This window comes from Haemorhous mexicanus, chromosome 1 (genome assembly GCF_027477595.1).
Source record: "Haemorhous mexicanus isolate bHaeMex1 chromosome 1, bHaeMex1.pri, whole genome shotgun sequence".
NCBI lineage: Eukaryota > Metazoa > Chordata > Aves > Passeriformes > Fringillidae > Haemorhous > Haemorhous mexicanus.
The window spans coordinates 20,659,871-20,685,260 of NC_082341.1; the positions used below are offsets into that span (position 1 = coordinate 20,659,871).

General features: G+C 37.7%; 1 protein-coding gene across 5 annotated transcripts in view; it reads left to right on the plus strand.

The window, feature by feature from the left end:
• Positions 1–807: 807 nt before the first annotated feature.
• TRDMT1 (tRNA aspartic acid methyltransferase 1) overlaps positions 808–25,390 on the plus strand; it is a 28,976-nt gene continuing 4,393 nt past the window's right edge. The window contains exons 1-11 of one of the 5 annotated variants that reach the window (XM_059842442.1): positions 831–904; positions 6,852–6,943; positions 8,962–9,071; positions 10,722–10,798; positions 12,258–12,329; positions 15,768–15,833; positions 17,316–17,385; positions 18,660–18,743; positions 19,239–19,609; positions 23,545–23,602; positions 24,618–24,747. In XM_059842442.1, coding sequence (XP_059698425.1) covers positions 10,761–10,798; positions 12,258–12,329; positions 15,768–15,833; positions 17,316–17,385; positions 18,660–18,743; positions 19,239–19,609; positions 23,545–23,602; positions 24,618–24,747 — 889 coding nt within the window. In that variant the 5' untranslated portion in view covers positions 831–904; positions 6,852–6,943; positions 8,962–9,071; positions 10,722–10,760. Of the gene's footprint in view, positions 1,080–6,851; positions 6,944–8,961; positions 9,072–10,721; positions 10,799–12,257; positions 12,330–15,767; positions 15,834–17,315; positions 17,386–18,659; positions 18,744–19,238; positions 19,610–23,544; positions 23,603–24,617; positions 24,748–25,390 lie in introns of all 5 variants that reach the window. The other 4 variants (XM_059842417.1, XM_059842426.1, XM_059842407.1 and 1 more) reach the window with 4 other exon arrangements.

Below are 25,390 nucleotides of genomic sequence, written 5' to 3' on the forward strand. Positions count from 1 at the left end.
GAGAAACATGTTCAGGTTTGGTTTGGTTGACTTTTAGAAATTTTTTTTAATGTTTCATCTTCAATTTACAAACTGAATCTGCAAACTGAGGCGTAGGTGAGCGTCTGCTTCACTATGGTGGGTAACCCATGTAACAGTCTGTGACGTATTTACTACAGCTGATTTATATATACACACAGACACACAGACATATATATATATATATATATATATATATATATATCTACACACACACTATTTGTTTAAAAAACCGGATGCTTTGTGAGGCAACAGTGTCATTGAGCAGTCTCTTCCTTCTCAGTTAAGCAAGAAGCGTTGGCGAATAAGAGCAGTTTCATCAGTTATTTCCTTCTTTCCTGAGCGGGCTTTGAAAGGCCTTCTCGAAAACATCACCGTACGCCGAACTCTCGGAATGCCCGGGCCCGGGGCACCGCCGAGGCCACCCCGGGCGGGCCAGCACACATGTCCCCCTCTCATGAGGAGCAGCCCCTCTGCCACCCCGCACAGCCATTCTCTGCCACAGCCGCCCGCACTGCTTTGGCCTGACCGACCCCCAAGGGGTCACGGCGGGCAGCGGGTGCCTCTCCCGCCCCCTCACTGCCAGGAGGGCGCAAGTGGCGGAGCTGCCCCACGGACACCTCAGGGTGCGGCAGGGTCGGCTGAGCCGCGGCTGGCCTCGTCCTGCGGGGCCGATCCCGCCCATGGTTGCCCGAGCGACCACCAAGCCCAGGCCGCCGCCGCTCCGGGGCGGCGCAGGCCGGGGCGGGCGGGGGGAACGAAAAAGCGGCGGAACGGGCGGGCGGCGCTCGGGGAGGCGCCGGGCGGGCCGGCGGGCCGAGCATGGCGGCGCTGCGGGTGCTGGAGCTGTACAGCGGCATCGGGGGGATGCACCAGGCCCTCAGAGGTACCGGCGCGTCCCGCGGGGCTCCGTGCTGCCTTCCCCGCCCAGGACACCCCGCCCTCGGGGGCTCCGTCTTCTCCAGGGGGGGCAATGCAGGGTGCCCCTCTTCTCGCCGGGGCGGGCGAAGGTGACCTCTTTTCTCCCATAACCCCTTCTCCAGCCCGGCGTGTGGCACCAGGTACCCAGGAGCACGTTGGGACAGAAATTAGAGATCCCTGCTCCTTGTTTGGCCCAGGCAGCTGCTTCTGGAGAGGCCGTGATTTTGTGTTTGTTATTGTGTGCCCTGTGTAATACAGAGGCATCCCTACTGCAGATGGGATGGGGATCACTGAGATGCGCAGGATGACAGCCACATGAGCCAGGGTTTCCCACTAGCATGCACGTGGATGGGGATCACTGAGATGCCCAGGATGACAGCCACATGAGCCAGGGTTTCCCACTAGCATGCACGTGGACTTGGTTTTCATAGGCCATAGTTAGGTGAACAGCTCAGCTGAGCCGTGTTCCAATATGAGCGAGCCAGACCATCTGAGGCTGATGTAACATTTTATAAACATGAAAATGAGATGTAGAATTTGAGATGGTATAGAGAGTTCACACCAGCCCATGTTCTCAGGTGAGTTTTTCATCATGCACAAAGAACACTGGAGCTCAATTTGCTGAATTGTTAAGGCATGGCCTGGGTGACCTTCAGCAGGTCCTGTAGACTCTCTGTGAATTGACTTCCCCAAATTAAAAATTGAGTTTGGGCTATTGATTTCCATTGTAAAGTACCCTGGACCTTATTACTTTGAAATCCGTGTTTCAACACACAGTAGTATAACTTTTGATAATCACCATAATAATTTTAACTGTAACTACAATCCTTCACATCTTTCAGTCTTCAGGAGCATTAGCAGAGAGTATTGTCAGAAAAACATCAGGTGGAAACTTGCCTTATCTTGCTATTTTTCCAGGGAGCTATGGAATATTAAGAGTATGCCCACAGAGTGAAATCCATTTAGCATCATTTATTTACTTAAAACACACTCAGAATTGTCAGAGTGGCATTTTTCCTACTATCTTATTTTTTCTTGAATAAGTGCTTTATTTATGAACATAAATATATAAAATATATTTTAATGTATTTATTATGTATGTATAAATACACAACAAAATAAGTTCCTACATTGTTCCTAATCACCTGTTTTGAGGATGTATTTTCCTCATTTCCAGAGACTTTCTTAGAATATTAAGAGGCAAGTATAGCTTTGTCTGGAGCTGCACATTTTAGAGTTTTTGTAGAGTGAAAGCAGTGTGTTGTGTACAGTGTACACACTAATGGTAACATGCTGCTTTTCTGGTAACCAGATTCCTGAAGTGATGGCAAGTTATCCATGTTTCTTATATTGTAGACAATTTCCATATTTCCATAGAAAGTGGACTGGTTCCTTGAAGTTAGCCTACACCGTGCTTCCTTCACTCTTTACTGAATTACCTAGCTGTGTTCTTGCCATAATAATGGATGTCTTGGGGCAATGTTTAGTAAATGATAATGCTAGATGTGATGTCCTGTGAGTTTCCACCTGTGAAAACATCACTTGCAACTCAGTAAACACTTAGAAGGGTGGGAATGTTGAGAATGCCTCATTAGATTATCAGAAGACTCTAAACTTTTATCCAAAACGTACACAGAATTAGTGATGCCCCAGTGGATAGTTACTACAAATATGAAGCCTTGAAATCATGTCTCCTAATGGTGTAGTTTGGAGACTGAAGGACTTAACTAAACCCCTTGTATTATTTCCTGAAAAGGTGAATTTACTTCCATGTTTACTGTTTCTGAACTTGCTAAACACAACTGATTCAGTGTCAGTCTTTGGTGAAATTTCTGTTCTTAAGGGTTTGCATTTGACTGAAGAAATTGCAATAGGTATGAACAGTGAGACTGAGATTTTTCTGTAGTGGTATCAGCCAAAGTAGATAAAGGGACTGTAAGTAAGGACATTTAATTTATTATTTGTGAAAACGAACCTAACTAGTTCAGAATGGTCAGGTACCAATTGAAATTTGCTAAGTGAATAGACACAAAGCTATTTGCATTACAATTTTCAATCTGGGTGCTTATGTTTCTGGGAAGCATATGGGAGTTCAGCCTGTAAGCATTGTGTTTTCTCAGGAAAGGTCCAAGCCATACACTTCTAGATGAAAATCTTGTTTAGAGTTGTGTTAAAAGTAATAGTCAGGCAATTTGATTAAAAGGTGTCCTACCAAATTTGCACTAAGTATTTAATAACAGGTTATTAGATAAAACTGGTTTTGATTAATTGGATTTCATTAGGGAGCAGAGATATACTTGAGCTTTGATAATTTCTGCTGGTTTTTAAGGTCCTTTGGACATCTGGATTCAGTTTTCTTACAGAGTTTATGAAGGAACAAAGTCAAGGGGCATTGAAGTGTTTGCTTTTACGTGCAAATAAAACAGGAAAGAAGTGAATGTTCCTCTGTACGTACTTTAATAATGTGTTTCTTATATGGTTTTGGCCTATATATGTACATGAAACCATGCTGTTTGAAAAGGTCTCTGATCCTATCCTCCATTTAGCAAGTGGCAGATTGTTCAGCATCTTCTTTTAAATTCTATAGAAATGTATAGAAATATTAGAAGGGCTGTGGGATTTTTTTTCCATATAAATATGAAGTTTGAAAGAAAGGCTTCCATTGTTCCAGTGCTTCCATAAGCCAGATGCACAACAGATGATTATGTATAATAATATATTATCTTAGTATGGTTTCTATTGAATCTATAAGCCAACAAAAATAATAGGGATATGTAGAAAACAGAGGGAGCATGTGGTATTTCGGTGGCAGCATCCTGGGAAAGCCTTGTTCTACCAAAGGGATTCTGCAGTTCTTGCAGGCTAGTTCCTGGCCATGTAATGGGGTCAATTATGGTTAACTCAGCTGGTCCAACTTTCTACTTTTCTGTGCCATTGCCAGTGTTTCAATTGGCAAATAAGTATTTCTCAGGAAATCTGATGCTGACTTTTGTACCTTTTGATGCCCTTCTTGGCTGTGATCTTTCAAGAACTTAGTTAGAGGAAAGCCTGCAGGATGAAGATGTTTGTTGTTTTGGCAGCTGTCATTAATGTAGAATGCATTTGGCACCAAATAGAATGCAATTGGTTTTGAGATTGTCCTTGCCTACAATAAAAAAAAAAATTGAATTTTCACATATTGATGGAAGTTTATAGTCTCTTGTGTTTCTCTGTAAAGAGTACATAGATATTGTGAGTACGTAGTTTCCTAGTTTAATCACATTCTTTTTTGACAATGGAGAGAAGGCTGTTTCTGAGCTTAGGTTTCAGTCTAAAGCTGAAAAAGAAAAATCTTGGGGATTGTCTAGCTCTGTGTTGGTACTTTAGCTGTAGATATCTCAGCACTTGTAGAATTTCTGGTTTTAGATTTTGAATGCTTTATAGTAATATTTTAACACCAAAGACCTGCAAAAAGATACCATCATTCGATGGTATCTTTTGATAAAGATACCATCGAAAGATGGTAAAGTTGAGTTTAGTTAAAGTCAGAAATCATTGAGTCTGTTCATAGTCACACTCTTGAAAGATGGAGGCAGCTAAGGGATGAAAGTGCATTTCTTTCTTCTTTCCACTTTGTATCCCAAGCCTTTTGGGATTTATAAAGATTGATGTTTAAATCAAATATGTCTAAATGTATGATAATTTTTGTGTGTGTGTGTGAGTGAATTTGTTCTTTATAAAGTGCAGAGTTTCTGCAGTGAAAAATAGTGTTTTATTTTTAGAAGATCTATGGCTACGTATTCATTTCCTTAGCAACTTTCCATGAAACAAACAGCCCGCTTTTCCTCCTTCCCAACCAAAACAAACCTAACTGGCTTATTAATTTAGGCAGTTTTCCCATGAAAACTGGGTTCCATGTCTCTGCCACAAGCATTTGTAATCTGCCAGGTCCCTGAAAGAAAGTCTTCTTGCATGAAACAGTAAAGGACATATTCTAAAAAAATACCATAAATTTGTAGTGATGAAATTGGTAATATTTTTCCTCTGCTATTGGTATATTTCAATTTTGCAGAGTAACAACTTTTGTTTGTTGTGCTCTGGCATGCATATTTGTTCATTTTATTTGACTGTCTCTGTGAATTGCACAGCACTGGTGTGTGTATTTACACTGGGCAAAGCTATCCCACCAGGAGAGGCAAAGGAGACAAAACTGGCTTTGACATTCAGCACAATGCAAAACAAAAATATTGCTGGTTTGAGCAAGTTTTTACACCTAAACTCAATTTAATGCTTCTCTAAAATATAGCTCTTTGTAGCACGGGATGGTACCAGTTGTGCTATAGTGTAAGTTTGTAAAGTTTATATGGCTTAACACGATTGAATCCTTCACAAATAGAGCAGTGAAAGGAGTTGCTAAGTATCCTGCAGGAACCCAGCATCAAGTTTACTGATAGTCATGTTCACTGTAGCCATGGACAGTTCAGCCTAATCATTTCAACCAAGAGCTGACAACTCAGAAATTAAATCTTTGCTCTCTGTTTTAAAAGGAAACAGGACTGACAAAACTTGTGACTAATCTTCCCTTTTCCATCTGTTTCCATATACCTGTCAGAAAAGATAATTGTTCTGGCTCCTGTTTTCCAATATGCTGAAATCCACCAAACTGCCCTTGCTGTAACACAGTGTATTTCATGTGTTCTGTTGACATTGGTGACTCTATTGCAAAAGTACAGTAGTGAATATAAACAGATCTATGTTAATTTTAAGGTCTGTAGAAACACATTACAAAGGAATCAATTCTAAAGAGGAAAAGGACAGATATTGTAATGTCAGAAATTTTATTTCTGGCATTTGAAGGTGACACTCTTTGAGTTTACTTTTTCATATCAGAAGCTAATGCACACATCCTGTCTTTCTTTGTTTCTAATGCATCTCCTTCCAATCCTTACAGCAGTGTCCCTTTCCATCAAGAATGACAACTCCATACCTAAAAGGGCTTGTAAGCATTATATATTCAATAAAGTAGAGAACTGGGTGTTTGATTGCTTCCTCTTTAGGCAATTTAAGTAACAGTCAAAGAGTTTCTGCTGTCTGGGTCCAAGAGGTTTTAAGCTTTAAGTGTGAAATCAGTACGTTACTAATAGGATGATACAAATTTGATTTCACCTGCTTTCAGCCAAGAGAAAATATTACAATCTGGTCTGCCTAAAAATAAGTCATAACACCTCCTTCACTAACTTCCTCATCATATCTGTGGCTTCCGTTTGAGCCATGTCATCTTGCTCAGAAATGAAAAGTGTCAGTTCAAAAGCTGGTGTTGAGGAATTCTGCAAATCATGTGTTCTAGCAGCCAGTTAGTTTCACTTAGGAAATGTGTATTATTTTTTCTTTATTCTGAATAAAATGATACTGTTTCCTGCATTGTTGTAATTCTCTTAAATATCTGTGTTTTGAAAATTGGATGTACTTGTTTGAGGGAGATAAAAAAATCTCCTGAGCTGTGTCTGTTTCTGTATTGAGGTTCTGCTATGTATTTTGGGGAGTTGATTTAACATCCCACCAAGTCAGCGATTCCTGAGTTGGTTTTGTCCCTTTTGTCGGTGGGGATAGTTAAACACTGTCTTGATTCTGTTTTTCTTAGATTCTGCTTTCAGGCTTTTTTTATGATGCATTCCTTGTAGTAATTTTCAAGTAGTAAATGTAATTGCTATAGAAAAGCAGAATATCACAGTTTGACATGAAGTTATTTAACTTTCAGGAGAAGATCTTTAAAAATGTTGCATTTTCACACTGTTTGAAATTTAGACAAGCTTTTCTTTGTTAGGTTGGATGTGTGAGAGCTGCTTGTCTACTCGAGTTCCTTCATGCGTTTCCAGGGCATTTTCACACAAGTACGCTTAATCAGCTTTTAAACGGGGTCTGTTCTCTAACAGGAATTCCCAAGTGAGCTGTGCCTTTTAAATGAAAAGGAGGCGAGGCTTTGAAGAAGTTATCAGGTCTTTGAATTAGGAAGAGGGGATCTCAGGTGGGATACTTCAGGAAAAGTTCCTGTCCTTTTTTCATGCTTTTTTACATCTCTGGTTCAGACTGAACATTGTATTACAAGGCGATTCAATAGGTTACTATTAGTTGTGTGCTCTCTTCCACATCTCCAGGCTTTTGGGCCTGTCTTTTCTTGAATGTGAACAGGGAGATATTGAATGAATGGCAGTAAAAAAACAAGTGTCTGAATCATGAGAAAAAGCACACAGCTTGCCTTCCCAATTGCACTTTTTAAACTATGTATTAATTTAGATAATAATTTGAGGGTCTTGATTTTGTTAATTTTATTTTTCTTCTGGAAAACACAATAAGTATTAGCTTGTAAGGACAATGTGTTTTAAGAACTGAAGGAGTGAGTGAGAAAAGTGGTCTCTTTAATAGTATTGGAAGCTTGTTCATGTTACTTAGATGCTGCAGCTTTGTTTTAGGAAGATGGAAGTGTTGGTTCTTGAGCACGTTTTTAAATTGAGATATATATCCAGCTTTCTTTTCACGCTAGGTGTCAGTGTTAACTTACCTGTTCTGTAATCTCAGGTGTAGTCATGCTATTGTCCTTGTGGATACACCTGTATTTAGTTCTCAGTTACAACTTCTGGTCAAAAGGTCAAGACAGTAATGGCAAATAATGATTTGTATGTTGACCCTTAATGGTCTGTAAGTATTTATCTTGTTGAAAACCTTATCTTTTTGCTCTCGATTGCATCAAGTGAGCCTGGAAGAACCAGCTTGGTGCTCGTTAAAAATGTCTGCTACAATCTTTTCAATACCCAGATTTCTCTTTCATCTTAGTTTTGACTAGGACAGCCTTGAAAACCTGAAAGATAGTAGATAGATGGTAACTGCATTATTCAAAATTAAATCCATGGGGATCATCCCAGTTGGGCTTTCATCCTCTCAAACTGTAAATAATTAGCTGACTAGCAGTAATTCAAACGGTGTCTTATAAGGTCATTTGTTAATGTGTTACTCGAGCATATTGTGAGATTAATCAAAGCATGTGGCTACTTGCTGTTTCTTTTGGTTTACAAAAGTTTTTTTAAAGTTGCCAGTGTTTCATCTGAGGCTTTGTAATGCCGACCATGATGTAAATATCCTGGTGGTTAATACTGATCTCGGGTATCAGGAGGTAGGGTCACTTCTCTGCCTGCAGCTGTGACAGTAACCACAGCCCGTCTTCTTGGATAAAAAGCCTCAGTGAAGGTATTGTGTTTAGTAATAACAAATAGTGTGACATGATGAGCAATGGAGTAAACACTGCTCGTTTTATCTCTTTAGCTTCTGTAGAACCTATTTCTCTCATACTTTATAAATTAACGATTGTTTATTTACATTCTTTTTAGTGTATTTTTATTTCAGGGTTTTAGCTGTGAGTTTGTTACACTGTCCTCTCTTCAATAACACCTTTATCCAAGAGAGGAGAAGCTGCCAAGTTTGGTATTTTGGGACCTTTAACTCAAAGGAGGCAGCAGTTGTGTTTGAGGCCTAAGGCTTTGCTGAAATGTAAGAACAAATGATTTTCAGACAGCTTAAATTTTTATTGGAAGAGTAGACATGTAAAATATATTGATGCTATTTTTTCATAATAAGAAGTAGTACACCTCTAAAATAGCACACTTATTTCTTGTAAGTTGTCAGAGGATAAGGCAGTGGCAGTGGGGCTTGGCAGGATTGACTTAGGATTCCTGTAGCCAGCAACTTGCTGCCACAGAGACCTGCACAGAGGTGGAAATGTTGTAGAGGTGCACCCTATTTGGAATTTTTTAATCTACTTTTTTAATCTACTTTAACTTCCATTTTTGGATATATCAAGAAGGGAAGTATTGCCCATATGATTAGAAAAACTATGTTTTTTATACAAAGTTTCAAAGATAACACAGCAAAATTTGATTGTGTAATTTGCCTTTTGCGTTTGAGCGATGCTATAGCACAGCTGAGCAAATACATTTTTCTAAAAGTAGTAAAGAGAAGCTAGAGTTTTCAAATTATTCTTTTTAATTTTAGAAAGCTGCACATATGCAGAAGTTGTAGCTGCTGTTGATGTGAACACTCTTGCCAATGATGTTTATAGGCACAACTTTCCCAGCACGCCGTTATGGGCAAAGACTATTGAGGTGAGTAATTAATGTGCTTTTTACTGTAGTCTGGCATTTGTAAGATGTGAGTTGCTTTCACTGTCTCTATTAGTAACAAGAGAAACAGAAATATTTATGTTATTATGAATAAAGCAGTTTTACAATAACTTTGATTGCTTGTGCTGTTTGCTTGTTGAAGTAAGAGGGATTTCATACTGCAGGCTTTTCCTGAAACTCTTGCCTTCCACATGAAGAAGGGTTATATAAATGTCAAGGGGAACGCTTACCATCAGTGAAGGAATGTCAAAAATCATATTATTAGATTAAAAAAATATTTTCATGTACTTCGAAAAAATTTAATTAAATTACTTGGGGGCATGCCTTTGTTTTGAAGTTATAGTTGGGCTCAGAGTAACACAACAAAATATATTGGACTGAACACTCTTGAATCTCTTTTAATAGGCTCAATGGATAAAATGTTTTAGGAATTCTGTCACTTGCCAAATTATTTCAAAAATGACTAAGTGAAATTGGATTAAAATAGTTTGTTTTAAAAGATGAGAGGCTATCTAGGCATGGAGTTTTGCTTGGATTGAGTTAGAAATTACTGTATGCTTCTTAATCTTCTTTTATGGTTTTACAACATGACAGTAAAAAGATACTGTGTCTGTTTTAAGACACCAGCTTAGGTAAGAGTTAAATAGGTGGCTAAAGGTTAAATGCTTATTCAGCACTCAATAATAACTGGCTAAATGATAGATTGATAATGGAAAAAGAAGATTAATCTTTGCCTGTATCATTTTATAGTAGACGAGAGCAGATTATTAGAGTTGGTGACGCCTTCTTCAAATATAATGGAAAAAAATAGCAGCTTTTGTCTAGTTTTCTGAGGGTAGCTATATTACGTTTGCTGTATAGGTATCCCTCAGAATATGTAAGGAGTGATTTCTGTGTCCAAGTCATAGTTACTTGATCATTGTCCTTCTTTCCTCCCGGCCCCTTGATGTGTTCATCTTCTAGTGTTGGTGAAAACTGAGTTTAGAAGAATTTCTACCTGTATAATTAATTCCTACCACAGACCTAATTCTTTCTTTTCTAAGCAGGATTGTCTTTGTAGAGGAGAATTTCAGCCAAACAAGATCTTTGACTGATTTTTATAGGGGAAAAAGTATGAAATAAACCTTATAAGGTGCATTGCCAGTGCGCCTCGAAGAGCTAAACCCCATAGTTTGGATCTGTAAAAATCATCATATTTCCACTTGAGCTACTTTTCTTTTCAGTTGTTTTACACATATTTTGAGTATGTGAACACTGGTTTTGATGTACAAAGACTTAATATCTGAGTAATGATACTTTATTTTCAGGAGAAATAACAGGTAAGTATCTACTGGAAGAACCACTACGCACCTCAGAGAATGAGCAGCTACAAACCTGAAGATGATGTATAAATGCTAACCTTATTAGTATTAGTCTTTTGTTTCATATGAAGAGCAGCGAATGTATATTTACATTTTATGGTTTGCCATGGTAGAAAAGATTTTGAAGTTACTAGGTCAAGTGAGAGATGAGGTAGTTTTTTGCTAAATGAAGCATACTGGAAGTAGGAGGGGTAGTTTGATCTGAAAGATGACTTGAGAATTTCATACAATTCCCAACACTCAATATTCTTATATTTGTTTCTGTTTTCAGGGCATAACACTGAAAGAATTTGACGGATTATCTTTTGATATGATTTTGATGAGTCCTCCCTGTCAGCCTTTTACAAGGTAGGTAGAGCACACTTGGGAAAAAAGTGCAGTTATTGCACTATATACGGTCAAAGGAGAAGTGTTATCAAGGGTGACACTATGTGTGGATGATATGTGTATATTTCTGTTCCTAATCAAATGTGTTGTAGCTCTGTTCACCATGGTGCTTACTGACATGAAAGAAATGCAGCAATTTGCATCTTAATTGTTGATCACATTTCTTGCATATGTATATATTAACTCAGTTTGAGTTAAGTAAGCTTCTTACAGCACCAATTTTGTGAACTGTATTATTCCTCTAATAGTGAAATTTAGTGTTTAGGAGTCCTGCCTTTCCTTTTAGATATCAATCTAATATTTTCCTGGGGCAACTCCAGAAGGAGATTTGGAATTTCTCCTTTCTGCCTGAGACTTAAGAGTGTAATCTGGTTTTACTTCTACTTTGAAAATTGCACATGCACACAGACAGTTTATTCTGAAGAATATTTCTATTTTAGCCAAGACCAGAAGGATAAGGACTTTGAAATGATTTTGTGGATGATAAAGATAAATATCTTGCTGATCAAGGACTGAGTTTACTGAGATGTTGTCAGATTAATTTGTAATTCATATCATTTGACAGCAGTGACCAGTGGGGTAAGATTCTAGTAACTGCACTCATGCAAAGTAGTAGCTTCATGAAAAAAGTCTGTTGATGGTGATAATAATGATTGTGTAAGGAAGTATATCCCACTGAATGTTCTAAGATTTAAAAGAAATCCCTGTAAAGTGGTGCTGATCTGTACAAATGGATTAGTGCAAACCTGTGATGCATTTAGGAAACATTTTGGATTTTTGTCTTTATAATATGATGAAAAGAAAAATCTGTGTTTGACTGATCTATTTAGATACATGTTAAAGCTCTTCTACAAATCTTTTATTCTTTTTTTATGAGCTAATAAAAGTATAAGCTAGGGAAGCACAGGCCTGGAATCATTATCATTTTTGTAACCTACGTAATCTTTCCAGTTTAGTGTTACAAAATTCATTCTGAAGTTATTCATGTGGGGCTCAGTCCTGCTAAATGGTGAACAATGAGGCTTTAATTCATAGAAATAATTTAATATATTCAGTGCAAAATAGCAGGGTATTCCCAGAAACCCAGTGGGGGTTTTTTGTTCATTCAGAGCCAAGTATGTTCAAAGGCTTTGCTGGACAAGACCAGAATGCTAAAGCCTTTGCAGACTGAGGAGTGGATTTCATTACCGAATGCTTCAATTTTAACCTTGCTGTGAGCTGATGGATTCCAGGGGCAGCCTTTCATTCCTTAGAGCATCTCTCAGGACACTGCCTCTGGGAGTAGGTCCTCCTGTCTATACGTGAGGCTTTTGCAGAATCCCCTTTCGAAACTCAAAGTAAAATGTCAGCATTCTGTAGAAAAATGTAACTCAAATGTCAGTCTGCTCTGAGTAATGCACAGGTGTTTCTTTATTCTTAGAATTGGCCTGCAAGGTGATGTGTCTGATCCACGGACCAAGAGCTTTCTCTATATCCTTGATATTCTCCCAAGGTATAAATGAACCACCTCCATTGTAAAGCCCCTTTTGTAAATAGGTTTTGTTGTAACTAGGTCTTCTGTATTTCAGCAAGACAAGATATCTGTAATGTTTTAGAGGGATACTATTGGTGTTGTGTTGTGTTTCTTTTTACATGATCATATGTAACTTACATATACTTGTATTTTACCAATGCTGTAATCACTTCATTGTTGCTGTATATGCTTTCATTGTCTGGTTTTCTTTTCATTGCATGTCAGTTTAAACTGTGCCTACACAAAAAAACGAAGAGTTCTTTTCAGTTCAGCATCAAATTTGCATTGATTTTACATAGAAACAGGAGTAGGTGATATAGGAGTTTGTCTATTGGCCTCATGGAAACATGAAAAGTTTTTGAAATAATGGGTTACAAAAGCTTAGATTCAACATATAGTCATCTTTTGAAGAGGTACCATTTAAAAATTGGTTTAAGTATGCTACTGACTATATAATGCAATGCATCTTGCAACCACTTCTTTCTTAAAGTGTCTGTTCTTTTTGGTTCTGCTCCTAGATATCTTGGGGCAGATGGCGTGTTTTTGGTTTGTAGTACAATCTCTTGTTTGGAGTATTCATACTAAAGAATTTGAATAGCACTGCATTGTCTGGACAGTGTCCTTGAATTCATCTGTCATTTTTTGCTTGGTCAGATCCCAGTTCCTAATAAAACAGCCATAATTATTTGTATTAGTGGCAGTCTTGCTTCACCTGGAGACCTGGAGACTAGGACAGCTGTTAGCTGTTCCCTATATATTCCTCCATTAGTTCATCTTGCTGTCAGGATTGGAGAAGAACAGATGAATGTTTGGTGTGTCTCTTTTTTTTTTTTCTTTTTTTTTTCTTTTTTTTTAAATGAATATTTTCAACACAGAAGGAAGCCAGTACCAAAAAGCCTTTATTTCAAACTGCTGTTAGCACTGGGAGAAAAGAGTCTTCATCCTTGTTCTGGAAACTTTATGCAGCCAACAACATTAAATGGAACTGTGTTTTTGCCCTTGTCATGAGCAGAAAGAGAGCAATGACACAGAAGGGCTGAGTGGCTTGGCGGGGCCATACATAAGAAATTTGTGGCAGACAACACAGAAGAAAACACAGATTCTGTAGCCCAGTAAGTTAGACAATTCCTAGGTAAAAAAGAATGGGTATTACTACTCTCTTGCTTCTGTCAGAGACACAAAATTAGGGAGAGAATGTGAATTGTTTAGAAGTTGCAAAGGATGTCTTTTGTGGAACAAGAAATGTAACACAGGTTTCCAACTGATCTGTTAAAATGAAAATGAAACCTGGCAGATACTGAGTAAGTTAATAATTTGTCAGAATAATAGTATCTTCCATATCCTTAAAGGCATCCTGACCTGGGGATTCCTTTCCATTAAACTGAAACATGGTTAAGAGGCTGGCTGCTTTTGGACGTTATAGTGCATTAATATGGAAATAGTGCTTCCAGTTGCTGTGGACTTAGCTGGATAAACAGCAAAAGCTTTTCCTTCTCAAAACCAAAGCTTTCGACACTCCAGGGCCTAAATTTTTATCACAATGATGCAAAGGACCTGGGCTTGGCTGTGTCACTTTTATCTCAACACCTCAGGAGACACTGCTAATGTCCCTTATCTCTCTGGGGAGGGTTCTTGAAGCAGCACCTACTCTAAGTAGTCACTAGAAGGTTCAACATGATGGCTTCTGTAGAGTTTCTCGATTCCAGTGGATTTGTGTTTTACTAAGATAGTGCTTATGTGTTTTTTGAATATGATACATTTGTGAGACATTGAGTATGGAGTACTTCAGCTTCAAAAAAGGAAATTCTTAATATAGAAATTATCTCTTTACATTCTAAATTGCTACGGTATGCATGCAGTTTATGAAAAGTGTAAAATAATTTCTCATACCTTGGATGTACTTAGGTTTTGTTCAGTCTTTTATAATGAAATATCGCTGAAATGAGACTCAGAGGTAGCCTGGGATGACAAATATTAGAGATAATGGAAAGAACAATTTCAAGATCTGGAAAGACATGGGAAATCCTTGGAGCACCCAGCCAGCAAAGTCCAATCCAAATAGTCCAGATACTGCCTGCTTATTGTGTCCAAGCCATAACCTGGTGAAATCCAGTGCTAAAGCATCAAAGTGCTGCTTTTACAGAAAGCACTTTTTTTTTTTTTTACACTTTTAATGTTAATACCTATCAAGTACCTAACACTTCCTTTTTGTACAGTGATTACTTGCCTTGTGATCTGTCCATCCCCTATGAGTGCTTTGAATTTCAGGCTGTGCTCTGGTTTCATTGATGAAAAAGAAGTTTCATAGTAGTCAATGATGAAGAGTGTGGGTAGACATCCCATCAGATAAAGTGTCTATTCCTCAGCAAGGAATTTGGCTGAGGATGCTTTTCTCAGCTTACTATTAGTTTTTCACTATTACTTTTAGTATTTTTAAGTTTTGGCATAGTTTCTTGTACATTTTCCAGTTTCTTGTGAGATGCATTAGTTCTTTTAATTCATACGATGTTTTTAATTGGTGGTAATTAAAAATATGCTGAAACAAATTCTGCTGTGATTTGTTCCAATGGAAGTCCAAAGTCACTTCAATAACCATGAAACTGCTGTCTGGGGGCATTAATATTCTACTTCTGTATCAGTTGTTCTGAGATCCCAGTGTGTGACAGACATTGTGTGTCTACATTAGCCTTATTATAGAATTAATCAGTGCTACAGAATGTTCCCAGAGACTTGAATCTGAATCATCTATGCTTCTAAGTGGCTGGAAGAGTCCCTGGCACAATTTGGGCATGCTCATTTCTCCAGAGATTTAATATGCTGGTTCTGGAATGTGGCTATTTCCAGACCTTTGCACTGATCCTGCTAAAACTGAGACCCCTCCATCACACCATCAAAATTAAAAACTCAAGTTTAGAAAAAATGAGAGTATCTGCAGTTTGAACTCTAAATATGTTGTGTTTCTTAAATCAGTTAAATAAATACCGTTTCTGATGTGTTGTCATTAAGGTTTATGTGACATTTTGACATTGATTTCAGGTACAAGGACTTGGAAACAACAGTTTTATGGCTAAGTAGCAATTGGTTTTCCCCTAACAATTATATTTCCTATAATACACTGAATCTGTTTAATAATATTATTGTGCTTTAGGAAATGAGGAGTAATAAACATTTTCAAAAGTACATGCATAGAGTACAAGAGGGTACAGCTGTTCATCCAAACGTGGGTGGGGTTTGTGGTTTTTACTGGCAGTCCACATTTTTAATTCAGTTGGTTTTTTAAGGATGCTAAACTTTAACAGCTAGCATGATGTGGAAATACTTTGATCTTTCTGCTAGCTAGATAGATCTGTGGATGAATATAACGTACTTTACATCCTGTTACACTGATTTGCTTTTTTTTTTTTGTTTTCCTTGTAGGCTTCAGAAGCTTCCAAAATACTTACTTTTAGAAAATGTTAAAGGATTTGAATCTTCTTCTGCAAGGTAAACTCTAATTAATATATGCAGATTTTAGTTTGCAAAAAGAATACATTCTTTAGAAGTTGAAGGGATTTATTCTTTAGAAGGGGTTTTTATTTCCTAGAATTGGAGTTAACAAATTAGCTTGAGATGGGACAGGAATTAAAATCTTAGGTTGGAAGAAGAACTTGCTAGATAACTGGTTATATCTCTTAAGCGGATAAAATACAACAGCATTTTATTTTAAATTTTATTTAATGAGTATTTGATTTGATTTTATTTGATGATCATGTTGGCTTTATAAAAGGTCAGAATTAGTTTTCAAAGAAAACTAATAATAGGTGTTACACTCAGAGGTTTCAGGGGTTTATTCATGACAGGATCCCATGGTATCTTGTATTATGGTCACAGAATAGTCTAGGGGTTTTTTGAGTACCTTTGTTGACAGTAGATTATCCCTGTTTCAGGGCTGCCATCAAATGGTCCAGAGATGCAGTAAGAAGGTTGTATTTGGTTGTGGTCTGAAATGTGGAAGATGAAAGGTGTCACTGCAGTTACCTAATGACAGCAGGAACACTCTCTCTTGCTACCAAAGCAGGAGAGGCAGAGTTGCCATCTTCCTTCTCAGTTCTCACTGGAATAGAGTGGAATCTTTCACTGCACTCCTTAAGGCACCAATAGCCACCCTGCATATCATGCTCTTAGTCAATATGGCAGGCAGCTGGGAGTCATGCTCAGCTCTCTCGCTGGTTCAGTGTTCATGGTCTTCTCTTGTAGCCCCTGGGATTCCTTAGGCTGTGCCTTGCTGACCAGGGCTTGGGACAAGCTGTACTTCAGAAAACACCCCAGTGTTTTCTGAAGTACAGAAACCAGTAAGGACACTTGGTTTCTTTTATGACACCTGGGATGCAGTCTGGCATACAGTGCTGGGTACAGGTCACAGCTCCTGCCTATTGTGTAGCTCCAGCTTAGTGCAGTCTGCATGGAATACAGAAGAAAAGTATTTTTAAGATTATTTCCCTTACAGTCTCTTTCCATTGTTTGTAAAGCACAGTCCCACCTCACTTTTATAATTGAAGCCACTGATTTTTGTCATCCCTTGATTTAGCCTTTTTGTTAGGCTTAGCCAGTGCTGTGTATGGGAGCTATTTGAAGTGGTTTTACTCTCCTGTTTTATGATTCCCAATAAAGAGAGTATCTTGCCCTCTAATTAGTTTCCCTGTTGACCCACCACAATTACTTTCCTTGAAATGGGATATTTTTTGAAGAGGCATTTGCACTGTAGTAAGAGTGAAGTGCCTTTGAATGTATAATAGTTTCTAACACTGAACTTCGTATGTTTTCTCTCAAATTCAGTAATGGATGACATATCAATAATTTGCTGTCTAACTATTTCAATTAATGCTTTGGTAAATATGATGTTGAATTTAATTTGTGTTTATTTAGGATTAAAAAAAGGGGTTAAAGACTATGTGAAGGGAGTAATTGCTTTTTGATTTCTTTCAGAAATGAACTTTTACAAACACTAGCAACATGTGGATTTAAATATCAGGAATTTCTCTTGTCTCCAACCTGTGTGAGTAGTAAAGTTCCTCTAACATTGTTTAATAATTCAAAGTGCACTGAGTCCAAGAACATTTGAAAATTCTCTTTTGTATTAGAAGAGACAGTCATGCCTGAAGCTGAAGTAACACTTGAATGAGAAAACCAACTGACAGGACTTCTGATTTCTCATACTGGCAGAATTGTATTGCTGTTTGTGTTCAGATCCTAGTCCCATATTGCTTTGTTTCTGTTTGATATTTTTAAGAAGGCATGAATTTCCACTGTAACCAGGAAGGTGGTTTTCCCTGCAGGAGCCTCATTGCTTCAGAAGTGCTGTGCCTCTGGATTTCCCAGCACAGAAAATGTGACTCTTTTTTGTGGGAGGAGGAGCTTTGTTTCCATGTTACCCTGGCAACTGAAAAAAGTTTGAGAGAGATTTCAGATTGTGCAAGACTAACTGGAATCAGTGAAGTACCATAAATATTTGAGAGAAGCTAATAGACTGTAGCTTGAAAACCAATTGTGGTAGATTTATTTAATTGTTAGGTGTCTTATATTCTTTGTTTAAAAAGGCAAAGAGAGACTGTTTTGCTTTTAACAGAAAACACTACCTTTCCCAAGAAATTGTGAGGCATGTAAATTTTTCTTCTTGCATCACATAAAATTTTGTTTACATTCATATTCATTTACAGAGAAAGTCAAAACTATGAGATACAGAGAATAATTTCTCCCTTGGATCTTTGGAAGTACATAGGTATGGAAGTTACAAGTGTGTAGATATTATCAACTAATACCTAGAGAATACCCTGGAAAAAAGGAGACTTCAGGATGACCTAATTGCAGCCTTCCAGTATTTGATGGGAGACTACAAGAAAGACAGAGAGGGACTGTTTACAAGAGTCTGCAGTGACAGGACAAGGGGAAAAGGATTCAAACTTATGGAGTAGTATTAGATTAGAATCAGGAGGAAGTTCTTTGTGATAAGGATGGTGAAGCACTGAGGGTTGTGCAGAGATTCTGTGGATGCCCCATCCCTGGAAGTGTTCAAGACCAGGCTGGATGGGGCTCTGAGCAATCTGGTCTAGTGGAAGGTGTCCTTACCCACAGCAAGGGGTTTGGAACTAGATGACCTTTGAGGTCCTTTCCAACACAAACCATTTTATGAATCTCTGGTTCAGTGAATACTAGTATCTCTGAGGTCATAAAATTTATTGGTGTGTCATAGTTGTCATAACTTGTATGATGCTATAGAACACTTTTTCTCTACTATCACATAGACTAAAGACTTCTGAATTTTGATTACAGCTTGGCATTCCCAATTCTAGACTGCGGTATTTTCTAATTGCAAAGCTTCACCAAGAACCATTTTCCTTTCAAGCTCCTGGTCAAGTGAGTCTATCCATATTACTTGAATTTGCCTAATTTCATTAAGATTGAGGGTTTAAGTTTTCAGTTTAGTGGTATAAGTTGATAAATGGAGAAGAATGAGTGATTCCACCAGAAAAGTTAAATTCTGTCTTCTTTTTTCAGCCTAGATATTGTCCTTTGTAAGGACGGATGTGCATGTCTGTGGCTTAGATGGCTTTAAACAGTGGGGAGATGTGTTTTCTAGCCTGATAGTGGGCTAGAAAACATGTCATACTGCTACATTTTTTACACACTTGGAAAGATCTTTTTGCAAAGGCAATTATTTGTGGCTGTTCTGACATCATTGCCAATAGGTCAACTAATCTTGATGCTACTGCTTTTGAAATCTTCATGAAAATAGCATATAAAAATTATTGTGAGCATCTTGGAAGTATATCTTACTCTCTGTATGGTTGGCTGTCAAGTTGTTTATTAAATACAGTTCTTTAATTTTTTTTTGTCATAATTTCATCTTAGATATTGACAAGATTCCCAGATCAGGATCCAAAAGATTTACTCAAGGAAACAGTTGCTGACAAAGTGGGTGAAACGAGTTCTTCTTTGTCCTCTGAGGAGAAGAATCTGGATCCAAACATTGGTCCAGATTGCAGCAGCAAGAAGAGTTTACCAAAAGGGGCCTTTCTATTTAAGCTAGAAACAGTAGAAGAGATGGAAAGGAAACATAATCAGGATAATGATTCCTCTATTCAAATGCTACAAGACTTCTTGGAAGAGGAAAATGAAGAAATGAGTCAATATTTCTTACCACCAAAGTCCTTACTGCGCTATGCTCTCTTGTTAGACATTGTTAAACCCACCTGCCGGAGATCCACGTGCTTTACAAAAGGGTAAGGTGCCAAGAAAATGTCTTGCTGAATCATGTCCTGAAATTTTAAGTGTGTTTTCTTCCTTGAGTCCTGTAAAATCAAAGAGAGGTGTTTCATCCAAAAATCCTAGGTCTTTGAAAGAAATCTCCTTATATAGTGTGCTTGCTGGTCCAGTGGAATGCCTGCATGAGAATCTGCCTGGCAGAACATCATGTGCCCACTCCAAAAAGGCATTCACGAAAGACAGTTGCCATTTGTTGTTGACCTTCACAGAAGCTTAATTATCCCTGCGGAAATATGGTTCCAGTAGACTGGTATAGTGCTGATTCATTAATGAATTTCTTTGTATTGCTCAATGAAGCTACAAATTGTCATGCATGACAGATCCATTCCTCATTAAATCTGTCTCCACTGTACATTTTATTGATTTCTTGGATTTTTCAGCTATGTAGATCAGAATAGCTGGGGATTGTCATGAAAGCAGTTAGGTTGCTGCATTGCAAATCATATTTGATGGAGCAGAACATCGGTGCTTTTCTGTCTAGTAGTTTTCTGATTTGTACTTTGCAATTTTAAGTTTGACTTCTAGAAGTTGGTGAATGTTCTGAAGCTCTGTGGACAGCTGGTCAGGAGCTTTTCCACTGAATGCATTTGTATTGAAACATTCCAGTTGGAGACTGCAAATTTGTGGGAATTTTTAATACTGACAAATTTTTCTAATTGGATTGGTTTTTTGAATTTGCTGAGTGTTTCAATAAAATGGCTTGGATGATAAAGCTAATTGTAACTTTTTTTTAATTACTAGAAGTTACACTGTCAGATTCATAGACTTTGCAGGTGTTTTTGATTTACAATGTTTAGACAACAAAGAAGAAGAAAAAAAGAATTTCAAAAGTTTGAGATTTGTGCAATGGGAAAGGCCTTCCCTCAGCTCTCATTGATATATATGTGCCTTTTCTGCCCTCACTCTTTTGAGTTGAGGTGGGGGGGTCAGCAACTCGTGGAATATCTTTCTTAACTAGAATAGTCAAAAAACCCTTTAGCCAGAATGGTGTCTGATGTGTTTTCTGTGTGCCTTAAGTGTCATCAAAAGTAATTGGCCACTTGTGGTTTCTCTAGAATACGTCATAGTAGTTTATGGTCATGTCTATCAAAATCACATTGAAGGAGGCTCCTGAGTAGTTAAAATCAAGTCTCTGTACATAGTGGTGGGAAATCTGACACCAAGGGAAGGTAACTCTTAGCTCTCTGGTGATATGGAGGCAGTTGTGGTGGTAGTTCTGTCTGTTTTACCATCTTAGTTCTGTTTTTCTAGAGCCTTTGGGAAGGAAGGTTGCCAACATGTTTCTCAATGTTATCATCTCATTTACAGCTCTGCATTAAGAGAAGGTTTATAATTATATCTCATTAAAGTCATTTTCTGAGGCTAAAAATAAGTCCCTGCTGTATCTAATCCAGAAGTTCTGTTTTTTTTTTTTCTCTGAAGCAGGAGATCTAGGAAAAAGACCCCTGACTAGGGTGGAACAGCATTCCAGGTAGTACATAGAATCTCTCTGCTGCTGTGCCTGTCTGGTGTCTTTCTTGTAAGTTGCACTGACCATCAGCTTTGAGAGTTGGAGAAAAATTTCCCTTTTTTCTCTTTGGTTTTCAGGTATTTCTAGCAAGGTTCGTGTGATGGAAATAATCTGAGTATGCCTTCTCTAGTCCTTTCTAATTCAGGGACCTCAAACACAGATCAGTGATTTTTGCTATACCAGTATGTCTTTAGAAAAGCTTAGGTGGAGTATACAGCAAAATGTAATGGCCTGTAATGCATGAGAGATCAAGTAGGTAATTCTGTGTGCCCTTCTGACACTGACTTCCTGGGCACTTAGTGAATGATTGCTGAGTGCCGTAAGACTACCAACACCATGAGATTTCTCTTTGGAGTGTGTTTGTGGTGCCTGAAGTTTTGAAAGGAAATTGAGTATTTTAAAGGACAGAGGAAATGAAAATCATATCTAACTTCTCTGGATGTAGTCGTTCTGGACACACTTTAAATTTTTGCTATGCTATTTACAAGAAAAGTGATACCTTTCAAAATAGTGCAAGTATCAATCACAGAGCTTTCACGCTTTGTGGAAATTACTTTTTGTCAGTCATAATATATGACACAATATACCCAGAAAAAATATATGTATGAAATGAAAGGTTTTTTTTTTTTAAGCTAAGAAAAATAAAAGAGGCAGGGAATCTTGAATCAGATGAAAATTGAAGACTGTAATTTTTTAAGCCAACTTTTTTCATTGTGACTTGTAATGAAACTTGTAATGAATCTTGTCAGAAAATCAATACATCATTTTTTTACTGTGACAAAATTTAATTATGTTCCAGGTCTAAGGTAGGAATGTTAACTTTTCTGTAGTCAGCACCATCAATAATAATAAATAGCAATCCAGCTAACATTTCATTAGCTGTATGACCACATTTGTATTAAAAAGCCGACTTGCACACTCACACACACATGGCCTTCTATGCACACAGACACCAACTGGATTTTTTGGGCTGGGGGGGAGGAGTTCTCTACTCTAGTGCCAGTTATTTAGACAGGAATATTTATTTTTCCCAATAAAACACTTCAATACCACTCTGAATTTTACCCCATTTATTGATTTTCGCTCAGTTATATTAAACTGAAATATTACCAGATGCTATATAAGAGGAAGAGGATGAGGATTCCTCAGTGCTGTGTGTGTTACTTTGTGTTAGGGAATTAAAGATTAAACCAATTAAAGATGATGTATTTACAAAACAGATTCCATATGTATTTGATCTGTAACAGTGTTTAGGTGTTCTGATCCTGAAGAGGATTTGTAACCACTTTGTTTTGAAATGAGTGCTGCTCTGGCTGTTTTTGGCAGAACTAATTGTAGCTTTTTCAGCCAACGATGGAATACTCAAGATTGAGCCATTCTGGGTCATTGCATCTGTGCCGAAGGAAGAGTATTCTTCTATTCACTGTGGAATTAGAGAGGCTTGAAACATAACTTGTGCCATGCTTTAGGAATGGGCCTCAAGTGGAAAGGAAGACTTTTATAATTTTCTTTACAGTTGTACAGATAAAACTAGAGAAGGGTGTCTGTTAACAATTGATGCAGACCACATCCCTCTAATGCAGGGGATCTTCTGAAGTTCTTCTGCAGGGCAAAGCCATCTGTTGTCTTGACTCACTCTCCTTCTGTTCAGAACGTTCAAACTGCCATAGTTAGACCAACAGAGCATGTTTCTGAAAGCCTATAATTATATTTAAATGTTAGCCTTGAAGAGACAGCAGAGTAAACATGTTGTTAAGCAATCAACCACAAAGCATGCAGAATAGCTATCAGTGGTTTCAGAATGCAAGTTTACTTACTGTTTACTTGGATTTAAATTTTTTTTCTTCTTTCTTTCTTTTACTGCTCTGCATGGATGCCTGGCCATCACCCTTTCTTCAGTGGAAAATCCACAAGCAGCCAAAGTTAAACCTGACTGAACCACTTTGTTTCTAATGCTTTCACATGAAAACTGGAGGCACACACTAGTGGTCCTCCTTTTAATAAGGAGAGATAATTTGAACCTCTGGGACCATTTGACCTATAACACATTTTGCCCTAATGTAAAATTGGTTTAGGCAATGTAGGTGTTTTTTTTTGGTAGTCCTATGCTTGAATTCTTTGGCTTTGTGTAGTTCCCATGCATAAGACACTAGTGTTGATAAACCCTTGAGCACTGAAGGCACACTCATCCCTAGAGAGCACATTCAGAGGGTACTGCACTCCAGTTAGCATAGTTTATAACAAGACTTTCTGCTTTATCTATCCAGGAGGCTCTTTGTTCAGCAAGGGAAAGAAACCTAAGTAACCTCCCTGCACCTTTGCAATTGTCAATGCCATGAAATACAGTGAAAATATTAATTCAAGGTTGTTATTGTTGTTAAGGTATGGACACTATGTAGAAGGGACCGGCTCTGTTCTGCAGACAGCAGTAGATGTACAGGTAAGTGTGTAGTCTAACATATTAGAATGATTTGTTTTAAAACTTGAGACGTCTCAAAGCTTGGGGTTTTTTCTGTCTTCTCCTTTGTTATTCTGAATATTATAAGATAAAAATAATTAAATGTACATTTTATGGCAACTGAGTTTCCAGTTTGTGTTCCTAGACAGGAATTTGTTTAGACCAAAATTATATCTGTGTCTCTCTGCGAGAATATTAGTTGCTATTATTTTCATCTGTCACGTCATACAGAGTCTTCACAGAGGTATGTGAAAACCTTAAAAATTGCTAATTCTGTGGAGAACCTACAGTACAGTGTTATGAATCAAGGACTGTTTTTTGTATGCATATAATTCAGTAAATATTGTCAGATGTTTAACATTTTTTAATTTCAAAATTATTATTTATCTGCAAAGAGTATTTTAAAAAGTTCTACTATTGATAGAATAGTAGAATAGGTTTGTAGTATTTGGGCCTTGGGGAAGGTAATAAATGTACTGGTTAATCACCATTCAAAGATTGTTTTCACAAAGCCTGTGTTGTACACAAGCCCTTCCTCCTGCACGTCTGTGCTGTTCACTAATATTATAGGGCATTTCTAAGCATAAGAGGAATGCCACTCTGGAATTCAGGATAATCTCAAAGCGAGGGTATTAAAACAGCTGCATCCACACAGCTTAATTTGTATGAATGGTCTGTTACTGAGTTATACTGAGTCACTGTCCTTTATCATTAACAAATGTTTATTCTTTGATTGCCCCATTAAGTATTGGTATAGCTTGGAACTGGATGACGAAATTATGAACATCCTTATGGCAACACTGATTTCTTTCTTGCAAGTCCATGTGTTGATATGTTGGCTGCAAAACCTGAATGCAGATGACACTTTCAAGCAAAACATGCTATTGTCTTTGTCACTTTGATAATTAAGGAAATATTAATCTATTAAGATGTGACTGTAAATTTTACATATTTGGCTTGCTTCAGTCACATTTCTTGGTTTTCATATTCTTTATAGCTTGAATCAGTGTTTAAACGTATTGACGAGTTACCGGAAGAAGAGAAGCTTAAGAAATTGTCTACATTAAAACTGAGGTACTTTACCCCAAGAGAAATAGCAAATCTTCATGGATTCCCTTTGGAATTTGGTATGTGCTGCAAAATATACCCTTCTACATTATTCTTCAGAAATGCTAATGTTTTTGTGTTTTTTTATTGGGACTAATCTAATATTTTTATTTTGCCTTTTTTTTAGACCACTCAGTTCTTATGATTGATTGATTCTTGTTGTTTGGCTAACTTTGATTTTCTCTAAATTTCCGCTAGTTTTTTTCATGTCTTGTAAGTGCTAGCTTCTGTGATGAGGTTTATCTTCATAAGCTAAGAAGAAGGTTTTGGCATGCAAAATGCTCTGACAGTGAAGAGCAATGAAGGAATACCTTTGTTTAAAGTTGAAACTATTTATTCAGAAGCCAGTGTTACTCATAACTCTGGTAAATCAACATATCCTGCTAGCTTAGGAAGTCTGTTTGTGGTTCTCAGTGTTTGAGCTGCTTGCTTTCTCATTTCCACACATTTACAGCTGCTGAAAGGGAATTTCAGATGGTACAGATAGTTCTTTGTTGAGGAGTAACTAATCTATGAAGCCATCTCTATTTTCTAGAAAGGGCAGCCCTTGGTGAGGTACATCATTTACTAAGTGGCTGTTTTTTGGAAGAAGGAGCCAATGAACAAGACTCAGCAGTATCAGTACACTGGATACACATCAACAAGAATTAAACCTGAAGTAAA